The sequence below is a fragment of the Tachypleus tridentatus genome, chromosome 5 (assembly GCF_004210375.1).
Source record: "Tachypleus tridentatus isolate NWPU-2018 chromosome 5, ASM421037v1, whole genome shotgun sequence".
NCBI classification, from domain to species: Eukaryota; Metazoa; Arthropoda; class Merostomata; order Xiphosura; family Limulidae; genus Tachypleus; species Tachypleus tridentatus.
Window position 1 is genome coordinate 33,669,965 of NC_134829.1, and position 20,614 is coordinate 33,690,578.

Consider the following 20,614-nt stretch of genomic DNA (forward strand, 5'->3'; position numbering starts at 1 on the left):
CATGATGTTAACTTAAGCAATTAACATAAATAATGCTTGATATGGCTGTACCAAGTTCATATGGGCAATAACCAGAAACTGTTAATCTAGTTTCCATGGCATTACTATAAAGGAAATTATTAACAGTTTTAGAGGGGAAAACTACCACCATGTATTTTAAAGAATATGGATTATTCTAAAAGAAGTTGCTAAGACACAAATTGAGCATGTATTCTTAAAGGAATGAAATCAAAATTGGTGGCCAAACTGGTAGCTACATTTACAACAATGAAAATAATTTTACAGAAAATGTTCATTCATTAATCTTTTTGTGAAGGGCTTGGTATAAAATACAAGTTCATTTACACATTAGCAAAAGTTAAATATCTGCACTTTACCTTTTGATAAAGCATGTGTATCTTCAGAAAATTTGGTAGACTTTTAGTAAAGATTACAAAAATTACAAAAAAATCAGATTTGTAATGAAATATTTTTACTAAAAATCTGTTTGTGAAAATATAGTCTATTTTATTACCAGTCTGAGTGCAAAGTGATTTCATGTCACGAATAAAAACTATTCTTCATCCCAAAAAATGTCAAATATTATTTTTCTAATCACTACAACCTCCTAAATATATTTAAAATGTTTGTCTTCAGTAAGACTTTATATTTTATGTTATTTTCTATACTCTAACTATGTGGGATTTGTCACTTGACCAACCTTATAACTATCACAAAAAAATTAGGAAATAAATATAACTTATGCTTTTTTCATGCTAGAATGACTGCATGTTATAACACTAAAATACAAGTGTTTACTCTGAGTAGCATAAGTCTCATAATACTATATAAATATATTACTTTTTATTATATTGACCATCAAGTCATTCTTAGCCAACATTACATAACTTACATTGATGTGGTGCATATGCACTCATATTAGGTATCCAATAATATAAAACTAACATTTAGTCTTCTCTATCATGGTTGTGTTTTAATGGACTTGTATTTTGTAAATTACAGTCACATTTCAATTATTATATATCATATATGTATATATATATTATTACTATTTAGAAATAATTTATTAAATTTATTTTTCTTAAAATATAGAATGATAAATAAAGAAGTAAAGCAAACAATTATCTCTTCTAGCTATGACCCATGTACTTGGTTACTAAGCATTTTAAAGTTTTGCATGTGGAGGATATGTTTTATTTGTTCTAAGGTTTCACACATATAGAGTTGAATAACCAAAATTTCATAAATTACGATATATCAGTACTGTAGAATTCCAATGTAATTTATCAAGCCCAGTAACTAAGCTATATTTAGGCCTAAAAAAACATGAAATTTCAAGCAAAGACACAACCTACCTCCTTGAAATCTTGGTTCAAAAGACTGAAATGCCTTCTAAAAGAAATGAGATTCTTCTTTTATATTCTAGCTTGTTAATATTGGTAATTTGAGTTTGTAATTTGTATGAAATAATAGACTTTGTATTTTGAAACCACAAACATATAATTTTAAACAGTGCTGTATTCCCCTTACTAAAATCTATATATTTAGATGTGTTGTTTTAATATTTATTTTTAAATTAAGAAATTAACTGAAGTTTTTGTTTGTTTTGTTTTTAAATTTGGCACAAAGCTACTCGAGGGCTATCTGTGCTAGCTGTCCCTAATTTAGCAGTGTAAGACTAGAGGGAAGGCAGCTAGTCATCACCACCCACCGCCAACTCTTGGGCTACTCTTTTACCAACGATTGGTGGGATTGACCATCACATTATAATGCCCCCACGGCTGAAAGGGCGAGCATGTTTGGCCCGATGGGGATGCGAACCCATGACTCTCAGATTACGAGAACACGCCTTAACGCGTTTGGCCATGCCGCCCAGAAATTAACTGAAATACAATATTAAAGTTTGAATGATAATCTACAGTTTAATACCAAACTTACTGACAGAAATTCATAAAATAGTAAATCAATAAAATTTTGAATGCAGTTCAAGAAATGTGATGACCTGACCTTTGACCCATCAAGAAAGGGTTAATTAGCAAAGTTGTATATTTTATTCACCATTGTATCCAAAGTTGAACAAAAAATGCAGCCTGGCCAGTAAAAGAAGGAAAATATTTACTGAAAATGTTTATCAATGTTGTGAGTGTAGCTACCAGTTTGGTCATCAATTTTGATTTCATTCCTTTAAGTCAAACATTCAATCTATTTTTTCACATCTAAGGTGTTTTGACTTCATTATTTACCTATTTAAATACAAACATGCACATGATTTTGAAAATATTTATTAGATAAGAAGAATATGTATGTGATACAGAAATTCTTATTCACTCAAATGATGGATAAGAGGACATCAGTCTCAAGTACTAAAAGTCTTTTTGCACAGAGATCTTGTAAGTGCATCACTTTGATTTCTTCAATAAAACAAATGTTAACAAAAACCTGAAACTAAAAAAAAAGCATAATGATCATGAGTTTGAACAAAAAAACACCCATAAAGCTTTAAAAAACATATTACAATTGATGAATTTTTAATAACCTTGAATCCTTTGTTACAGCTTTGTGATAAAAGCATTATTCTAGATATGGTTAATTCAATGCAAGGACATATTTCAAAACAATAAACCTGGTTAGGTCCAAAATAGAGGAGATTGAAAAGCCAGACATAAATCCCATCACTACTAGAAGCAGGATTTAAAATCATTGTGTTTTCCATATCACAGATAAACAACAAGTAGTAATTTATCAGAATCCTATTTTAATATCTAGTCATTCCTTCTGCAAAAGATAGAACATTACATATAGCTCAGTTTCTAAATATATGCTAAATAATTATATAGATCAATGACAGATGACTGTTTTTTGAACTTATGGATAGGGAAAGTGTTTGAGAATTTATGGTTTTTAAACATTACAGACCCAAAAGAGAAAGCTAAAATTTAAATGTTTATATGACCACTACATATTTTTGTTTTAAGATTTTTTTTATTATGAAATTACTCAAACTAGGGTAGCATTTAGTCTGTGAAAAATAGTGAGTAAAAGGTATTAAAGGTACAAGCAGTACAGCAAAAATCATTGATAAAATATGCAAAACACATTCCTTATCTGCACCTTTTGCTAGTGAATAACTAACAGACACAATTTATATTACAAGAAGTGAACCAACTTAATAACATCTAGTTTTACAAAAGTTTCATCAGTATTATTTGGAAAACCATTAACAACACAGTAGTCAACTCTGGCAAAAAATTACTTTATAATAAAATTGTTTTGAGAAAATTAAACATTTGGAAAGTTAAACCATTTTACAGATAATTCCAGTATTCTTATCCTGATACAAGCAATACTCTGAACTATATCTGTTAGCTGCTCTTATTGCTTTATATTATTTGTTTCTAAGTTCCAGCACTCTAATAATAAATGAACAGCTACTTAGGAATCTAGGCTTTTTTCTATTTGCAATGATATGAAATTTAGACCAATTATGAAAATATATGCATTCTTATCTATAGTATAAAGTGGATTACCTTTATGTAAAAACAAATCCATATCTTGGAGAGTGAATTCTCTTAGTAAGCCATTCTTGTCAGCTTTCTTTATCTCCATTAACTCTGCTGTTTCCAATAATCTTGTATCTGTAGCGCTAATGTGAACAAGATTTCCCTAACAACAACAAAAATAATTTTTATCATAGTTTTCTCATAAAACTAAATTCAGAAAGATATTTAAAACGTGTTTCCAGATGAATAATATGCAAAATGCATCAGCTGAATGTTAAACTTTATCTACTGCCATCAGTTCTAAAAAAACAAAACATTATAACATCCAATGGTACACAACAAAATGTTTCATATTTATTTATGATATAATAACTGATCTAATCTAACACCAAATATAATGAAGTAGATGAATAGCAGAAAGTGACTTAAGATTATGTTAAAATATGCCAATAAGCAGCATGATTTGTGTGTACCTGCAAGTTCTGAGTAAAAAAGAAAAATGAAGAGTCACAAAGCTCCTTGACTTTTTGATCATTTTTCAAGTTCTCTGTATTTTGCCCAACCTAGGCCATCCTGATGAGAAAGAATCATTCTAAAACAATGATATGTAATGAAATATATATGTAAAAATGGCTGGTTTGGGGGTGAGAATTTTTTTTTTTTAATGTAGAGGAGTGAACAATGTTTCGACCTTCTTCGGTTATCGTCAGGTTCACAAAGAAAGAAAGAGGTAACTGACTGATAGCTGACCACATGTTTGAAAAAGGTTGTGTAACTGAGTATAGGAATGTAGAGGGCGTGCTCAGATGGTTGATTATATTTATTAATATAGGTATAAAGGTGTCCCTTTGTATTGGTTTATTTTGGGCTTGAGCTGTTGTATAAGTAAGGCTTCTTTAATTTTGCATTTGTTTCTTTATTTAGTATTTGAAAGTTTTCTATGGTTATGTTGTGTTTATTTGATTTGCAGTGTTCGAAAATATGTGAAGGTGACTTTTTGTGTTATTTGAATCTGGTTTTCATTTTTCTACTTGTTTCTCCAGCATAGAAGTCGTGGTAGTTATCACATTGTATTTTATAAATAATGTTGGTGTGAAGCATTACAAGATCTTTTAATAAATTACATACTATTTACCACATTTATATATTTGGTGTGGAGAGCAGCCACAAGTGAATGTTTTCCAAACTTGGTTTTATCTGTAAAATAGCAAAACTGCATTCATGCTAAAATGTCCTCAACAGGCAGAGTCAAGAGTCCTAAAGTACATGGGCAGCAATACACTAAAAAAGGAAAAAATCAATACATTTAAATAAATTAACCAGAAGGCAGCAGAAAGAAAAGTAGAGTGGAAGTAGTGAAAATGTTAGAGTTTTTCACTGATGCAAGGTAATAACACTAACATCTATTCAAGTTAGGTTGCATTATATCTATTCTGTGACTATCAAAAATCTGGTAAATATGAGGCTGAAATAACTCCATTCAAATGTTATATGAAAAGGTACAAAAGACAAAAATATAAGATGAAGGAGACAGAAAAAGTATTACCAGGTTAAGCTTTCAGAAGTTAGCATCCAAAAATACTGTCCAATGATAAAAACCCCTTCCAACTTACTTAACAATTCCATATTCACAGTAAAAATGTACAAGTATAAAGAAATTCCTCAAATTGTCTACAGCTGAAAAAGTCTGTGCTGAGACAGTAATATACATTTTAAAAAGAACCCAGCATACTGGAAGATAACATTATGAAAATCAACAAACAAAGTTAATAAAAACAAGCATGACACTTTCCAGTACCTAAAGAAAATAACCCATTGGTTAAACATGCAACATATTTTTGTGTGAAACAACCTATTAATTGTAGCCTGCTTACTGTTTTAATCATTTTCACAAAGAAAAGTGGCCAGCCAACAAACAGATCATGGCAAAACTTTGTACATGACTGAACAAGACCAGCATCTAAAGATAAAAAAACATTAATAGGTAGGTAGTTCGATCAAATTGTAACAGATATGAAACAGCAAATATCCAATAGCAATAAATTATACAACTGCCTTCCACATGGAAGCTAAAGTATTCATAAAAAGATCCCAAATTATCATTTGAAACTGCAAAGTAATATTAATAAAAGTGTTTTTCCAATACTGAGACAAGATATACAGCAATCTTAATAACACTCAGACGTCCTCAGTTATCAATCATTGGTCTGATAATAAATACCCATTCTTAACAAACAGGAGCATGAAATATTATAGAAACCAATGGTTTCCAAGTGTGATAGTAAGACATAAAAGAAGACTAAGTCAGAGTTTCTAACAGAAAAGACGCATGCTTTTGAGCTAAGAAAGTAATGAACATATCTTTCAAAAAATAACTGATCATAACTTGGTAACACTGAAAGTCTAACCTCAGTAGCTTAGGTCAAAAATCATAGGAAGACCATGGTTCAATTAACTCCAATAATTTAGTTGTTCATATATCACTGTAAAGCTCAGCATGATAAGCCATTTAGACAAGAAAATTACGAGTCTAAGCAGATGTTATTAATATAAACAACAATGATGACAGACAGTAAAATGTGAATGGAAAGGTCACAACTGCTAAACATAGCTAATGTCATGGATTGGGTGTATGATCAGAAGCTCATACAGATCAAAGCAACTCATGGCCTAGTCAGGAAAAATAAATATATGAACATAAGCTGTGTAAGAAAAAAATGTATATATAGTTTTGGAATGGTCAGAAGCAAAAACTTGACAATGTTCATTACTAGATGTTCAAGTTCTTTTTACACTCTGTAAACCACATCACAAAATTGGAGATGAGCTGTATCCAAGGAACATGGGTAAAATAATTGAGAAGCTTGGAAGCTCATTTCATAACGACCTATATTCAAATATAAAAAGGCATACCATTTAATTAGAAAGAGGAACACCTAGTTGGTTCACTTTAACAATCTGGCTAGATCACCATATAACGTCTTCAGTGATACAGCATAACGATGGATAAAATGAATCTCAAACTGGTCAAGTGAAAAGAAGGAAGAAGTACAGAAGAAAAGCAAGGGTGAAATATGTGAAGAGGATAAATGCTACTTAAATTTAATCAGGCATTATTAATAATAGGGCCTTGGGGAGATTACAGGAGAAAGGAGGGCCAGTGTCAAGGCAAATGACAAATTTTTCAGTGTAAAACACAAGAAGTCAATATTTATCACTTCAAGTTAAGGCAGAAAACTAAGCAACAGTAGGTAGTGGAAAAGGAAGTGTGAGCAGAAGGAAGTAGTTGTTGGAATTATATTTCCACAGTTGGAAAATTATAACTTCTGAGAAGATATCTTACTTCTGCAGATATACATAGCCAGAATAATACAATAAGCAGATGGAGGAACTGGTGCAAGGAAGAAAAGAGAAGCATCCTTTGAGAGCATCCAAAGGGCACTTCACTCTCAAGAGAAAACCCTTAAATAAGAAGATATGTAGAAGACCTCACCGCTTTTGTACCAAGCATGCTCTTTGCAAAGACGTGGAAAAGGTGAAACAGTTGGGTGGAAAATATTGAAGAGCACATCACATTGTGAGTAGATGAAAGGATGACTTCCTAGGTGTAGAGTGACACAGCAAGTCAACTTCTATCCAAAACACAACCACTGAGGACTGACATTCAAGTATGTTCAACCAACTGGAGGGAGAATTATTATTAAAATGTGATAAAAATGAAATACAGATATATCTCTCTCTAATCAAATATCCCAAAAATACCCCAAATGCAGTACCATCTCCAGCATAAAGACATCAAGGGGAGTGAAAAAGCTGAAATGGAGCAAAACCCAAGTGCACCAATTGTGACCCACAACACAAACATGCACTCAAGATGAACTAAGTGAGAAAGGACACTATAAACAGTCATGTATGGACTTATGATGATTGGTTCAGCTCTAAATCCAAAACACAACTACTGGAAACTGACATCTATGTGGGGGTTAGATGAGGGATCCTAAATTCATTACACATGTGAGAAAATGAGGTTGATTGATGCAGCTTTAAATCCAAAATGTAACTTCTGGAAACTGACATCTGTGTGGGGTAAGATGAGGGATTTCAATCACATCCACATCAGCAAAAACTGCCATATAGAATGGATGAATTATCTTTTTATTGTATATTTCACATTCAGAAAGAGATTCTCATGGTCCACCACACCAGCTACTTAGAGCAGGAAAGAAGTAAGGACTATCTTGCTCTACTGGAAGAAATCAGAGGGAAGATGTAGTGGAAAGTCTGGAGGAAGGTTCACACCAGATACAGTGCAAGGGTGACCATGAAACCCTAAAGTGAAAAGCATACCAAACCTGATTTATTCAATCTAAGGAATGAGTAGTTATCTCCTGTTTTGCTCATGAAATCCGTATGTGAGTATGGTCAGGGGCATGCATATTTAAGAAACAAATATATCACAAGGAATAACCTACAAGTAATCTTGCAAAACATGTCACCTCTAGTATATTATAAAATGGTGTGTATTTAATGGCCATGGAAGAAAAAATCAATATGATCTTTCACTGCAGATTTGACTATCAAATGAAGTGCAGAATACCTGGCCAGACACCACTTGCTGCAAAGTGATATCTAGAACAGAATATAAGATAAGTCTCTAAAAAAAGATAAATAACAAAAAAAAATTTCTAGTTATAATTGCATCATTGACTGAAGAGTATAGCAACAGGTGGAAGACTTTAACTCAATGAGAAAAAAACAGCAACATAATACAGATAGTGAGAGATGAAAGTATGAGTAGTCCACATGCTTGTTTGAAGAATTTCCTCCAAAGGCTGATGCAGATGAGATGCCAGGGAAAGAGTGAGGTTCCTAATCTGATGGGAATACATCGGAATAAATGAAGGGTCAAAAGAGACAATCAAGAATAAGCCAACTGAATTAAAATCCAAACTCAACTGATAATAGTGAAAGGAGATAGATCATTAACAGAGGATAGGTGCAATGAATAAATAGATTGGAGTAGTCATGATGAAATGGAGCCATGCTTACAATATAACAATGAAGAATAAGGACAGGACACAGAAGTCTATTTGGATTAGACTGGGAAACTGGGAATTGGAGGTGGGAAATTGAAGGAAGGGAAATCATAGAGAAAGAGGAATTACTCTCTTTAGCTGCTAAAATCTTGGGAAGAAAGAACTGATCTGAGTAAAAAAGAACACAGGAGGAACAATACAGAGTACATGAAATGTTGATGGCAAACATATCCAGCTAATGACATCCCTAAGCCAAAAGGAGAAGGAAATAAACTTTAAGTGTTAAATGAAACATGGAACAAATGGAGTTAAAGTATGGCAATGAAGCACTATGATGACATCCTAATCTGGAAGAGCTGTATGTCATGGAGGGTGATTAATATGTAATGAACATAATAGGAAAGACAAGGTATGAAAAGCAAAATCATTATGGTACCAGGTAAAATGAAAAGTGTGGGATAGGGCCACCTGCTAATCCCTGATTAAATAACAAAGTGAGGAAATCCATAACAACAGGACAGGATGAGAAATGGAAAATAACTGGTCCCAAAACCAATGGCAGAAGACATTCCACTTATGTTGATATAACTCTATGGAAGAAGGTTGAACAGAATGTGCCAACAAAAAACTGGATATCCTTGACATGTAGCTGATTCAGATTGAACCTGCTCCACCATTTCTCTTCCCTACTATGGCAACCTCAGAAATTAAGGTTAAGCCAGCCAATATGAGGCAATCAGAAGGATCTGACATGGATTGGGTGATAAAAATCACACTAGGAAGGATTTAGAGAGGAGGATAAACATAAAGGAATTTGTCTGTCCAATCCTGACTGAATGTATTGACAGCCACAGCAAGTTGATGAGGTAGCAAAGACCAAAACTAAAGTTACTCGGTACTGAAGTGAGTGGCAAAGGCACCTAGATGAGAGATACCCACCTGAGTGTGCAACTACTGGAAAACCTGAAGACTTATATACTATTCTATCAAATAAATTTTGTCTGGGCAGGAAAGATGATCCACAACCAGGTTAAAATCACCCAGAACATGATATACAAAGAGATAAATACCTTGTGCATGGGCTCAAAACAGGAGATCCAATTTTTGAGAACAAAGGAAATGAAAATGAATACTTCCCTGGTGATTGAGAAATGCCATGACTATAGAATTGTCTATACTGATCATAACCAGATGACTGCAGGCTAGAAGAAGAAAATGATCCAAAGCCCACTGGCAACAACCAACTCCAGGGTAATGATATGTTAAAGACCAAAGAAACTTGGTATTCAACCCACACCCTCAACTGTGAATCAAAGTGTCCATGAATTAATGTAATTGCAGATGAATGATGAGAAAGTAGAACCTCCTACCAATGTGAGTCTTGTCCAACCACCAATGCAGATTGTCAACAAGGTTGGTTCATTTGGTGTTTTATGGTGCAAAGCAACTATGCTATCTGTGCCAAATATCTGGTAAAAAAGTTAAAATTAAATTTAGTCAAATTCATAAAACAAAATTAAGGTAAAGCAAAAAGTTTAAAAAAGAAACATAAATAGCATAAAACTAATGTTTACATCTAGTCTACAATGTTAAGAGAAAAACTACAGTAATTCAAGTTGTAAAGGACTTTCTGTAGCATAATTGTAATTATCATAACTCACCAGGAAGACTAACTGGTAAGTACAAAAACCACCATCAGTCACCTGAAGTTGGCCTTTCCAGTCCTGGTTGAGTTATTTGACATTACAGCCATTTTATAATTTCAAATCAAACTAGGTGTACTTTGATTCTTAAAAGGGATCCACAATAAAAATGGTTTAATGTATAAATTAAAAACTTAAATAGCATTAAAAAGATTAATAGCCTTTAAAAAACTAAAAACATTTCCCGAGGTCGACAGTGTCACCATCGCCAATAACACTGTCTAACATTATGGATAAACCTCAGGACAGAACATGTTTAAAATGGTGCAATCACTAAGAGTTGTAATGATGGCAAGACAATAAAATGTGGTTTATTGTGACCTGAGTGTTACACTGACAACAGATTAGTGCATCAGTTCCAAATTAAAGAAAATGATGAGTTACAGTTTGCGACTAATGCATAGTCTAGTTAGAACAACTTCCTCTTTCCAATCCTTAAAAAAGCAAAACGGCCAAAGTTCAATATAGGGTTTTACTTGAAAAAACTTGTTCTCGTGTTGCTCACTCCAATTTGACTGCCAACTGGTTCGGAGCTGAGCCTTAAATACAGGAGCATAGTCCATGTACAGAACAGGCACACCAGTGATAGTGCCAGAGCAGACAGATGTAGTTGAGGATGTCGGCGAGCTTGTTCCTGCAAATACCAATGTGGCCCAGTATCCAGAGAAACTGGATAAAGTACATGTCAAAGAGAAATGGACCAGTCCATTTTGAATATCGGTGAGAACAGGGTGTGAACTAACGTGAAGCAATTCCAGGACCAGTAGAGAACTAAACGAGTCAGTATAAATCGTGCAGTTCGTGTACTGCTTAGCTTCTACGTGATCCAGGGCAAGAGAAATAGCATACAGTTCAGCAGTGAACACAGAAGCTGCAGAGGGGATTCTGCACACAACCACCGAACCACAACAAACCATGGCAGATCCCACACAGTCACCTGATTTTGAAATATCTGTATAATTAGGAATAGAAGGATGGTTCAAAAGATGTTAAGCAAATAGCAGACAGTATTTCCAATCGGGAGTGTCTGCTTTTCTCAGAGGACTTAAAGACAGGTCACATTTGGGGACTGTTAGAAGCCATGGTGGGATGGGCTGACCAGTGAATACAGCAACGTTATCCAAGAACAGACCCAATTCATTCAACTGTGCTTGGATACGAAGGCTGAGAGGAGCAATGGCAGAATATCTGTTCTGAAAAAGTATGGCCCACCAGGGAAGGAAAACACAACCCCAGGTGGGATTGCTTTGGTAAGGAACAAAGTTTCGAAGCATATAGTAAAGACAGTTGCAAACAGCGGAGGTGCAAAGAAAGTTCATGAGACTCTATGTATAAGCTCTGAACTGGAGAAGTGTGGAAAGCCCCAGTGCAGAGCTGAAGTCCTTGATGATGAATGGGGTCCAGCATCTTTAAGGCCAAGGGTCTGGCAGAGCCATAGACCAGTAATCCATTGTCGAGTTTCAATCGAATAAGAGCATAATATATCTTAGCATAGAACATTGATCTGCTCCCCAAGTGGTGGAAGAGAGGACATGGAGAATGGTCAGTGCTCTTGTACATTTTACCGATAGCTGCTTGATGTGTGGTATAATGGTCAGCTTACGGTCAAAGATATGCCTCAAGAACTTTGTCTCATGGACCACAGACAGCACAACTTCACAGATACAGAATTCAGGATCCGGGTGAATACCCCATTGAAGGCAAAAGTGCATGCAAATGGTTTTAGAAAGAGAGAAATTAAAGCCATCTGCTGTGGTCCACTTCAGTAAATGATTGAGGGCAGTCTGTAGCTGCTGCTCAATATACCTTTTGTTCGATGACTCATGAGATGTGAAAATAGTTGACAAAGAGCCCGTTTACAACAGTTGTTCAGTGATGGCATTAATTTTTATACTAAAAGGTGTGACACTCAAAACACAGCCCTGAGGGACTCCAAGTTCCTGTAGAAAAGAATAGGAAAGTGTTGTATCCACACAAACTTGGAATCTCCTGTCCATTAAAATTTTTTTAAATAAAAATGGGCAAATGGACACGTAACCCATATATGGAGGTCTCACAAAATGCTATACCTCCAATGTTGTATCATAAGCCTTCTCAATGTCAAAGAATATTGATACAAGATGTTGTCGTTTGAGAAAGGCTTCTCTAATTGACGTTTCAAGTTGAATCAGGTGGTCCATGATAGAGTACTGTCGTCGGTACCCACATTGGGTGGGCGAGAGGAGGTTGTTTGGTTTGAAGAACCAAACAAGATGAGCATTAACCATCCTCTCTAAGGTCTTACAGAGACAGCTCATCAAAGCAATTGGACAGTAGTTTGAAGGAATCTTGGGATCCTTCCTAGGCTTAGAAAAAGGTAGGACAATAGCCTGGCACCAGGCATCAGGAAAACATTTTCCTGCCAGATCCAGTTAAATACAATCAGAAGAATAGCAAGAGAGGCAGGAGAAAGATGGTGCAGCATATTATAGTGTACATCATCAGGTCCAACCAATGTACTGCTAGACTGATGAAGGGCCAGTTTGAGTTCCACCAGTGTAAAGAGATGATTATAGTTATAGAGACAATCAGCTCAAAAGGAAAGAGGTGATTGCTCTGCCTGAGTCTTGATGGCTAAGAAGGTGGAGGAAGAAGCAGAAGCGCTAGTTACCCGGCAAAAGCTTTCACCTGGAGTATCGGCAATGCTCTAGGTATCAGCGACTTCATGACCAGAGAGAGCAAGATTCAGAGGGGGACAGAATTACATTGCTCACTGACCATTCAAATTTTGTCCCATATGACTTTGGAACTGGTGGTAGAAGATATGCCAGATGTAAACTTAATCCAAGATGCCTTCTGGCTTTGATGTATTACCCACTGAGCATGTGCATGGTCCTGCTTGAAAGTGTTGCAATTCGAGAGTATGAGATATCTACAGAAAATATCCCAGGCCCATTTTTGAGCCTTCTGTGCCATGTGGCAGACAGGATTCCACCACGGACAAGGATATAGAGGAAAACATATCAAGGTTTTAGGAATACACTGAGCAGCTGCTTGAAGAATACAGTTAGTTACTGCTGCCACACAGTCATCTATTGATGGCTTACAGATGATGGCAGGATAAAATTCTGCAAGAGCAGTAAAGGAGGGCCAGTTTGCCCGATCCAGCTTCCACTGGGGCATGTGGGTCAGGTGACATCGACCCTGGCCAGTCTCTCTTAAAATTATAGGAAAATGATCTCTGCCTCGTAGATCATTGTCAGCCCTTCATGAAAAGTGGGAGATGAAGTGGTAGACAGCAACTTTCAATCCTCAGGATAAGTAATCTTATGAATCATTTTCAAATACTGCACCCCTTTTTCTTCCAACCATTTCAGGCAAGAGCAAAAGTAGGACAGGTGAGAGCCATTGCAATTAGTGTAATGAGGATCTGTTTCACACTTATAGGCATCATGGTCCTTGCCACCACAACGAGCACACGTCAGGGAACCACAACATGACATCTTTGAGTGACCAAACCTCTCACACTGGAAACATTGGAGAGGGTTTGGAATGTATGGCCATACCCTGCCATATGATAGCCTGCCTTATTGGTGGCAGGTGGACACAGTGATATAAATGTCAGAAGGAGGATATTGGTCAGCATCATAATTCAATCTTTGTAAGTAGAGATACATCTCACTGCAGAAATTCCTTGAGTGGAGAAACCAGTGAAAATCTCTGATCCAGGGATGTTCTTCAAATCCCTCTCAGCAATAATTCCTCATGATGAATTCAAAGTAGCATGAGGTGTAACCTCAATAAGTATATCCCCAATTGCCTTTGAATGCAGCAGGAGTACACTGTGTTGAGATGTGGATGTTTCCACCAATATGTCACCAGATTGAAGCTTCTTTACTGACTTTGGAGAGCCAGCAAGTCCCTCCAGTTCCTTCTGAATAAAAAAGGAAGACATTGGCCCTAAGGATTTGTCTGAAGGAGAATGTAGTATAAGAAAATGAGGTACAGCAGGTGATACAGATGTTGAAGATTGCTGCTCAGAAACTTCAAGATGCAGTTGTTTTACCTATGGACTGTTTTTCACTATTTCATTTAAGTTCGTATTTGGAGGCTCCATAATAAAAAAAGGGAAATTTTGGTGCCTACTGACCCAATCCACCATGGAGCCCTAAGAGGGAATGCACTACAATGTTAAACAAGGACACTGCAGCAACACCATGGTTTTGTGAGCACTATACCCAAACACCAGCATTAGATACGTTGTCTACAACACCTGTTGAGGACATCCAACACTGGCAGTTGGTTGACCCTAGCCCATGTGGACCAGCCAACTGACCCAAGGGGGGCCACCCCAAGGCTACCCGTCTGCAGGAATTTAAGGCCAAAGTGGTGTGTTAGGGTTGGACCCCTCAACCACCAGGATCCTCTCCTCCCCTTCACAGGTCACATGCACAGCAAACACGTGGGTGGATGTTTAGATCTCTGAGGAAGTAAACTGAAAGAACAGAACCTTCCCTGGGAGGTCCCCTCACCATGTACACAATTCCACACCAAGGGGTGTCAACAAGGAAAGGAGGAAAGGTGAGAGTAACATCCAAGGGATCCCACAGAATGTGTCATTCATCATGAAAAGTCCACTGAAGGGATTTCATATGACATGGAGACAAGTGCCACCACAAAAGACCATATTACCAAAAGTGATAGAGCATTACAAGCAGTAAGGGTGTTGAAAACTGTCAGCTCCATTAAAATTGAGTCAAAGAGAAGAAGAGTGGCCACAACTGACTTCTCTAACTGGATCAACCAACCCACCTAAGCCACTTTTGAAAAAAGCAGACAAATATGTTGGGTGGATTCCCATTTCAAAAAACACCAATGGCAGCCAGTTGCCTATGTATGGTTGAAGCATAATTTTTGAGTATGTGTAAGACCTGCAAAAGCTTTGGTCACCAGGCAAAACCATACAGGGCTGTAAGAAGCCTGAAATGAACAATGTGAGATTGATAGGCCACCCCATGATTGAGATACTGAAGGTAGTGTTTCAATTGTTTAAATATGGAGATAAGCATTCAAGAAGTCAACCTGAGTAATCCATAAACCAAGAGAACAACTCCCAGCAGAGTGAGAAATGCTCTATGTTAAAATGAAATAGCACTAAGAACAGATTGATGCATGGCAGATCTATTACAGATCATCAGTTTCTGTTATTCTTAAAGACCACAAACAGTCTGGAATAAAATTCTGGAGAAGGATGAATTATAAATTCATGGTATGTTACGATATTTTGTACCGGCTCATACAGGACCTGACAATTGGGAGGATCAAGAGGTAATAGAAATGAAATGGGTATCTGAGACAATAGAGGAGGGGAGAGGAAATGGATGGCAAATCTCTCTCATAAAACCTTAAGAACTCTTAGATCCCTGGCAAAATTTTGCCACAGGAACAAACAAAGATAAATGAGTCTTTGCTTAATCAAAACCCAGAGTATAGCGACTGATATTTTAGGCGATGTGACATTCTTAACTAAAGACAATTACAATAAGATCTTGTTGATGGAAGAGTTAAAGATTGGGAAGAATGTGGAACAGAAATAGGAGACTTTCGAGGCTCCTTGCAAGGTAAATGATCAACCACTGAAAAAAATATCACTTGCTGTCTCCCAGATTCCAAAAGACTAACCAATGGAGAAAAGGGGCAAGGCACAAGTCCTGAAGATAAGGAGATGGCAAATGAACATGGGACAAAACAGCATCTTTCCCCAAAAGATACCTACAACAGAGGAACCATGTTTGTAAAGAAAGAGTTAAAGTCAACCATGGTGCCAATAAGGAAGTAATTAGAGAAAACATATTCCTCAAGAAACCCTCATGACAAATTGCTTCAGAAAGAAGGAAACTGGTGAACAAGCACCACAGGATAGCTGTTAAGGTAAGACAAAGGAAAGAAAATTGGGCATGGGACAAAAACAAAACAGGACAATCAGGATCCACCACCCTTATAGGTAAAATGGATTCCAAGTGTTTGTGAATTTAGGAACAGAAAGTTGACCTGATGGTAAGCCAAAGCAAACTGGTTCATAGCTCCAAAAGGCATGTTGACACCATCATGTAACTGAGATACAAGATGTTCAACATGAACCCACAATATCAGGAGAGGGTGGAAATACAAGCTACTGAAGAGAAAGAGTATGATGTAACAAGGAAGGTAGAAGGTACAAGAGTATATAAAATTGGGAAAAGAGGTAAAATAGATCATACTTGTGAAATAATGTCCAAAAAAACATATTAGGCCTAGCAAAACTCCCAGGAGTAACTAAAGAAGGCATAGCAAATTCAGATGGAAGAAAAAAAAAAAAACCATAGTTTTTTCCTGAACAGGTTTGGCTTGTTTAGGAAGAAGTTGAGCAACACAGAAGAATAAAGACGGTCCAAATAATGATCATTCTCTCAATGAATAACTTCTGATGATTCCAAACTTAAGTTATCCCAACCTGAAGCTTGAGTAAATCTGCTGATAGAAGGCACAACATTCGATGAGATAACATTTATATCAGAATTCATTATATAAACCAAACACAACTGTGTTTCTAAAGAAATACTAACTTTTGTTATTGGGTTTCAAAATAATACCACTAGAAAATATTAAAACTGAAATGCTAGGATGTAAACTAGAAATAAACACTTTGAAAATTCAAATTCAATTTGAGAGAGCACTAAAGAAAATGGTTTAACACAAGCACTACCAGACAATACGCAATAGGCAGAACAGCATAGAGTTACAGTCAGGATAGAAGATGATATAAGAGGTATGGTAAAAAATGAGGATAACATTAATGGCATCTGCAGGCAAAGAGGAGAAGAAAATAGGTCTTAAGTGAGAGATGGAAGGTGTTTGACAAGGTTATCCAAAAGCTAGACATTGTCAAAGTGGACAAGCCCTTGTCAAACAACCAGGAGAAATGAGGAATAGAAGGGTGGAAAGGATGGAAACCACATAAAATAGATTTAAGGCTTTGATAAATGGACATGTTCAAAGTCCTGAAGAAATAGGATACAAAAAATGCAACACATGGAATAAGTCCTTGGGCTTAAGCACAAAAGCCATACATGGAGACAGAGTGTGGTAATGTCTGAATGAACAATGTCTAATCAGGTCTGATGGTTTAGAGACTGAAACATAAGTAAGAGTAAAGGAGGTTGGATCATTGGGAGCCATAGTTGCACCACCCAATACAGAGACATGAACAGGACTAGACATAGAGTGGATTAGATTTGAGATAGAACACTGGAAAGGAGTCAAATAAAAGGTAAGTGAAGATTCCTCCAATCTTGACACACACCCACTGAAAGACCTATAGATCAAGGATGATCTGTAAGAAGAAACTTGTGATGAAGTACAGTGGTACCTCGGTTCTTGACTTAATCCGTTCCAGAAGGCTGTTCGAAAACCAAATCAATTTTTCCCATAAGAAATACTGTATATTAAATTAATCCATTACAGACCTCCAAAAATTACATATTTTGAAGCATTTTAAGTACAAATATTGCTTATTTATACCTGTATAATAATACTTACATGCATAAAGTCAACCACAAAAACTGTAAACACAATAAAAAACAATAAATGAAAATTTAACTGCACTTCACCTGTGCTTAGGAGAGCTGATGGCATAAGTGAAAGGTGGTGAGGAACATGGAGAGTACAAGGGTTATTATTGTTTGGAAGGGGAGTCACCTTCCATAAAATGTCAGGTAACTCTCCCTCTGGGGTTCTTTTTTTTTCTGTCTCTTTGTACTGCTACAACATGCTTGAGACTTACTGGACCTATTTCTCACTGAAAACCTGTCTTATGAGGTTCGTTTCTGCCTGGCACCCTCCCCATGTCTCACCACACTATATATGCCACTTCTTTCCTAAATTTTTCAAACCATCCCTTACTAGCCTTTAAGGCATCACTTGTATCAGCACTCATTCCAGGGGTGTTTTTCAGGAGGTCAGCATGCAACTGCTTTGCTTTCTCACAAATGATGGTCTCAGAAATGCTATCACCAGCTAACTGTTTTTCATTTACCCAAATGAACAACAGTTTTTCTACCTCTTCCACTGTTTGTGATCTTTGTTTCGTAAGCACTGTCACTCCTTTTGCAACATCAGCTCCTTTGATGACCTCTTTATTTTTCAGTATGGTGCAGACTGTAGACTTCACCATACCAAACTGTGTAGCAAGGTCAAACACCTGAACACCACTCTCATATTTCCTTATGAGATCTTCTTTCACCTCTATTGTAGCTCTAACAACTTTTCTTTTTGGTTTGCTGCTTTCATTATCCTTCTTTGACCCCATGGTGGCTTATTTAATCAAAATATTTAGAAAAATAACAAAAGAAAAAAAAAAACGAGAACGCTCACAGCAGATTTTAGTGGGGGTGTGGACTGAGTGACAGGTGTGGGTAAAATGTTTTGGGCAGGCTTGGCTTGGGCTGAAAATGATCGAAGGGTTATTCAGGTCATAAGTCGGGTTATTTTGGAGGTTTGGGCCACGACAGCTTAGTTCAGGAACCGAGTTTATGTTCGACAACCAAGATATTTTTTTCTCAAACAATATGTTCGAAAACTGAATTGTTCGAGAAGGGAGTCATTCAAGAACCGAGGCACCACTATAATCAATTTGCAACTAGATTCAGATAACCAGGAACGTAACAAACGAAACAAAAAAGTGTGGTCTCTGGTCTGTGAATGTGAAGAATCAAACTATAGCCAGTTATCCATGCAAAGGTAAGTGAAGATATTGGGCAACAGCTCGTATTATCCAACAAAATACTTGAAGAGCTAAGGTTAGTCCTACAGTAGAGCTCTGAACTGGAATACTTAACTTTACATAATAAATAATTGCTGCCAATATGGGCACTATGAGGTTGAATCTTAAATTGTAGATTACTATGCAAATATTTGATTTCTAGCAACAATAATGTAGAAAAAGGACCAATGTAAAGCCCAGCCTTATAAGTGGGAAAAAAATGAACATGTAAGTGATATAACAAAACAAAATAAAAATATAAAGTACTACACTGACAAAAAGTGAGATTATAAAGCACATAATTAACAATGACAAAACACAATTATTCATATAAAACAATGAATTAAATGTTACTAGTAGTAATGATATGTAACATATAAATCATCTAAACTTACTTAGTTCACAAACTATGTGACGATAACAAACATGTAAATGAATAAAAATTATTGAGAATACAAAGTAATAAACCATATCTAACTTACAATTGATCTAAATCAACTTAGGTGGCAAAAGACATAAATATCTAACTTACCAAAGTTAAGGCAGTGATGATGTGAAATACTTAAATCTCCTGTGCGTAAAGATGAACAAAGCCACACAAATAGCATTTGAGCCAAGCTTATGAAGGGTATATAAATCATGTGAAAAGTGTAAAAGTTGAGAAGTTTACCATAGAATCACTGAGAGAAATGCAAATAATCTGGAGAATGGAGGAGAAGAACAAACCTTCACCAAAGTGAACAACATGGTGGCACAGCAAATGTAGCAAGAAAAAGGAAACTAACATCATTATCCACATCTCACACATACAGCAAAACCAGAATACATGGCGAAATATTATAAAAATATAATTATCCCTGACTATCTTTCCCTCAGGAACATTTGAATCTATCTTCCTGCATATTAAGGCCTGTACCTCCTCTACATATAAAGTCAAATCTGATTCCTCAGAAGTTGTACCCATAGCATTTTCAATTGAAATATTAATTTTCATACTCAATACACTGAATCACAAATTGCTAACAAGATCTTTTATAATTCAGTAAAAAAAAATAAATGCAAATAGAAAAACTGTTGAAACAACTGAATGAAAATACAGTAAGATTTGAAATGACAAAGAAATGTAATCATAAATGGGAGCCAAGTGAAAAGGAACACACATATAACGAATGCTGTTCCAATCGAGAAAGTGAAAATTGAGTGGAAATAGAAGAGGGAGCTACCTGTGGCAGTATATGCGACACAATACTATCTGAGGAAAGTTGTCACATACTACGTATATGTTTAATAGTAGCACAATATTGGTGGGGTAAATACTGGTATGATGAGTGTGAACATTTTTTCAGAGGGAAAAAATGAGATAGTTTTGTGCATGAGAAAAGTAATACTGGCTTAGAATAACATTGTCATTTACATTGTATTAAAAATGATTATATACACATAAAAAACAATTGTAATAAGATACAAAGTAAAACTGTTTGTTGCTGACTTGGTGCCTTCCTTTGGTTTGAAATTGAAAATGGTGCAATGCTGTCTGATCTACACACTGACAAATGTCCTGCAATAGGACAACACAATTGGCAGGAGGAGAGCATG

General features: G+C 36.0%; 1 protein-coding gene across 2 annotated transcripts in view; it reads right to left on the bottom strand.

Annotated features, from left to right (window-relative positions):
- LOC143250887 (anoctamin-10-like) overlaps positions 1-20,614 on the bottom strand; it is a 63,132-nt gene that overhangs the window by 33,108 nt on the left and 9,410 nt on the right. For both annotated transcript variants that reach the window (XR_013028422.1, XM_076502043.1), the window contains exon 3: positions 3,528-3,663. Coding sequence is in view for 1 of the 2 variants with exons in the window: in XM_076502043.1 (XP_076358158.1) it covers positions 3,528-3,663 (136 nt within the window). In the remaining variant the exon portion in view is untranslated. The remainder of the gene's footprint in view (positions 1-3,527; positions 3,664-20,614) is intronic.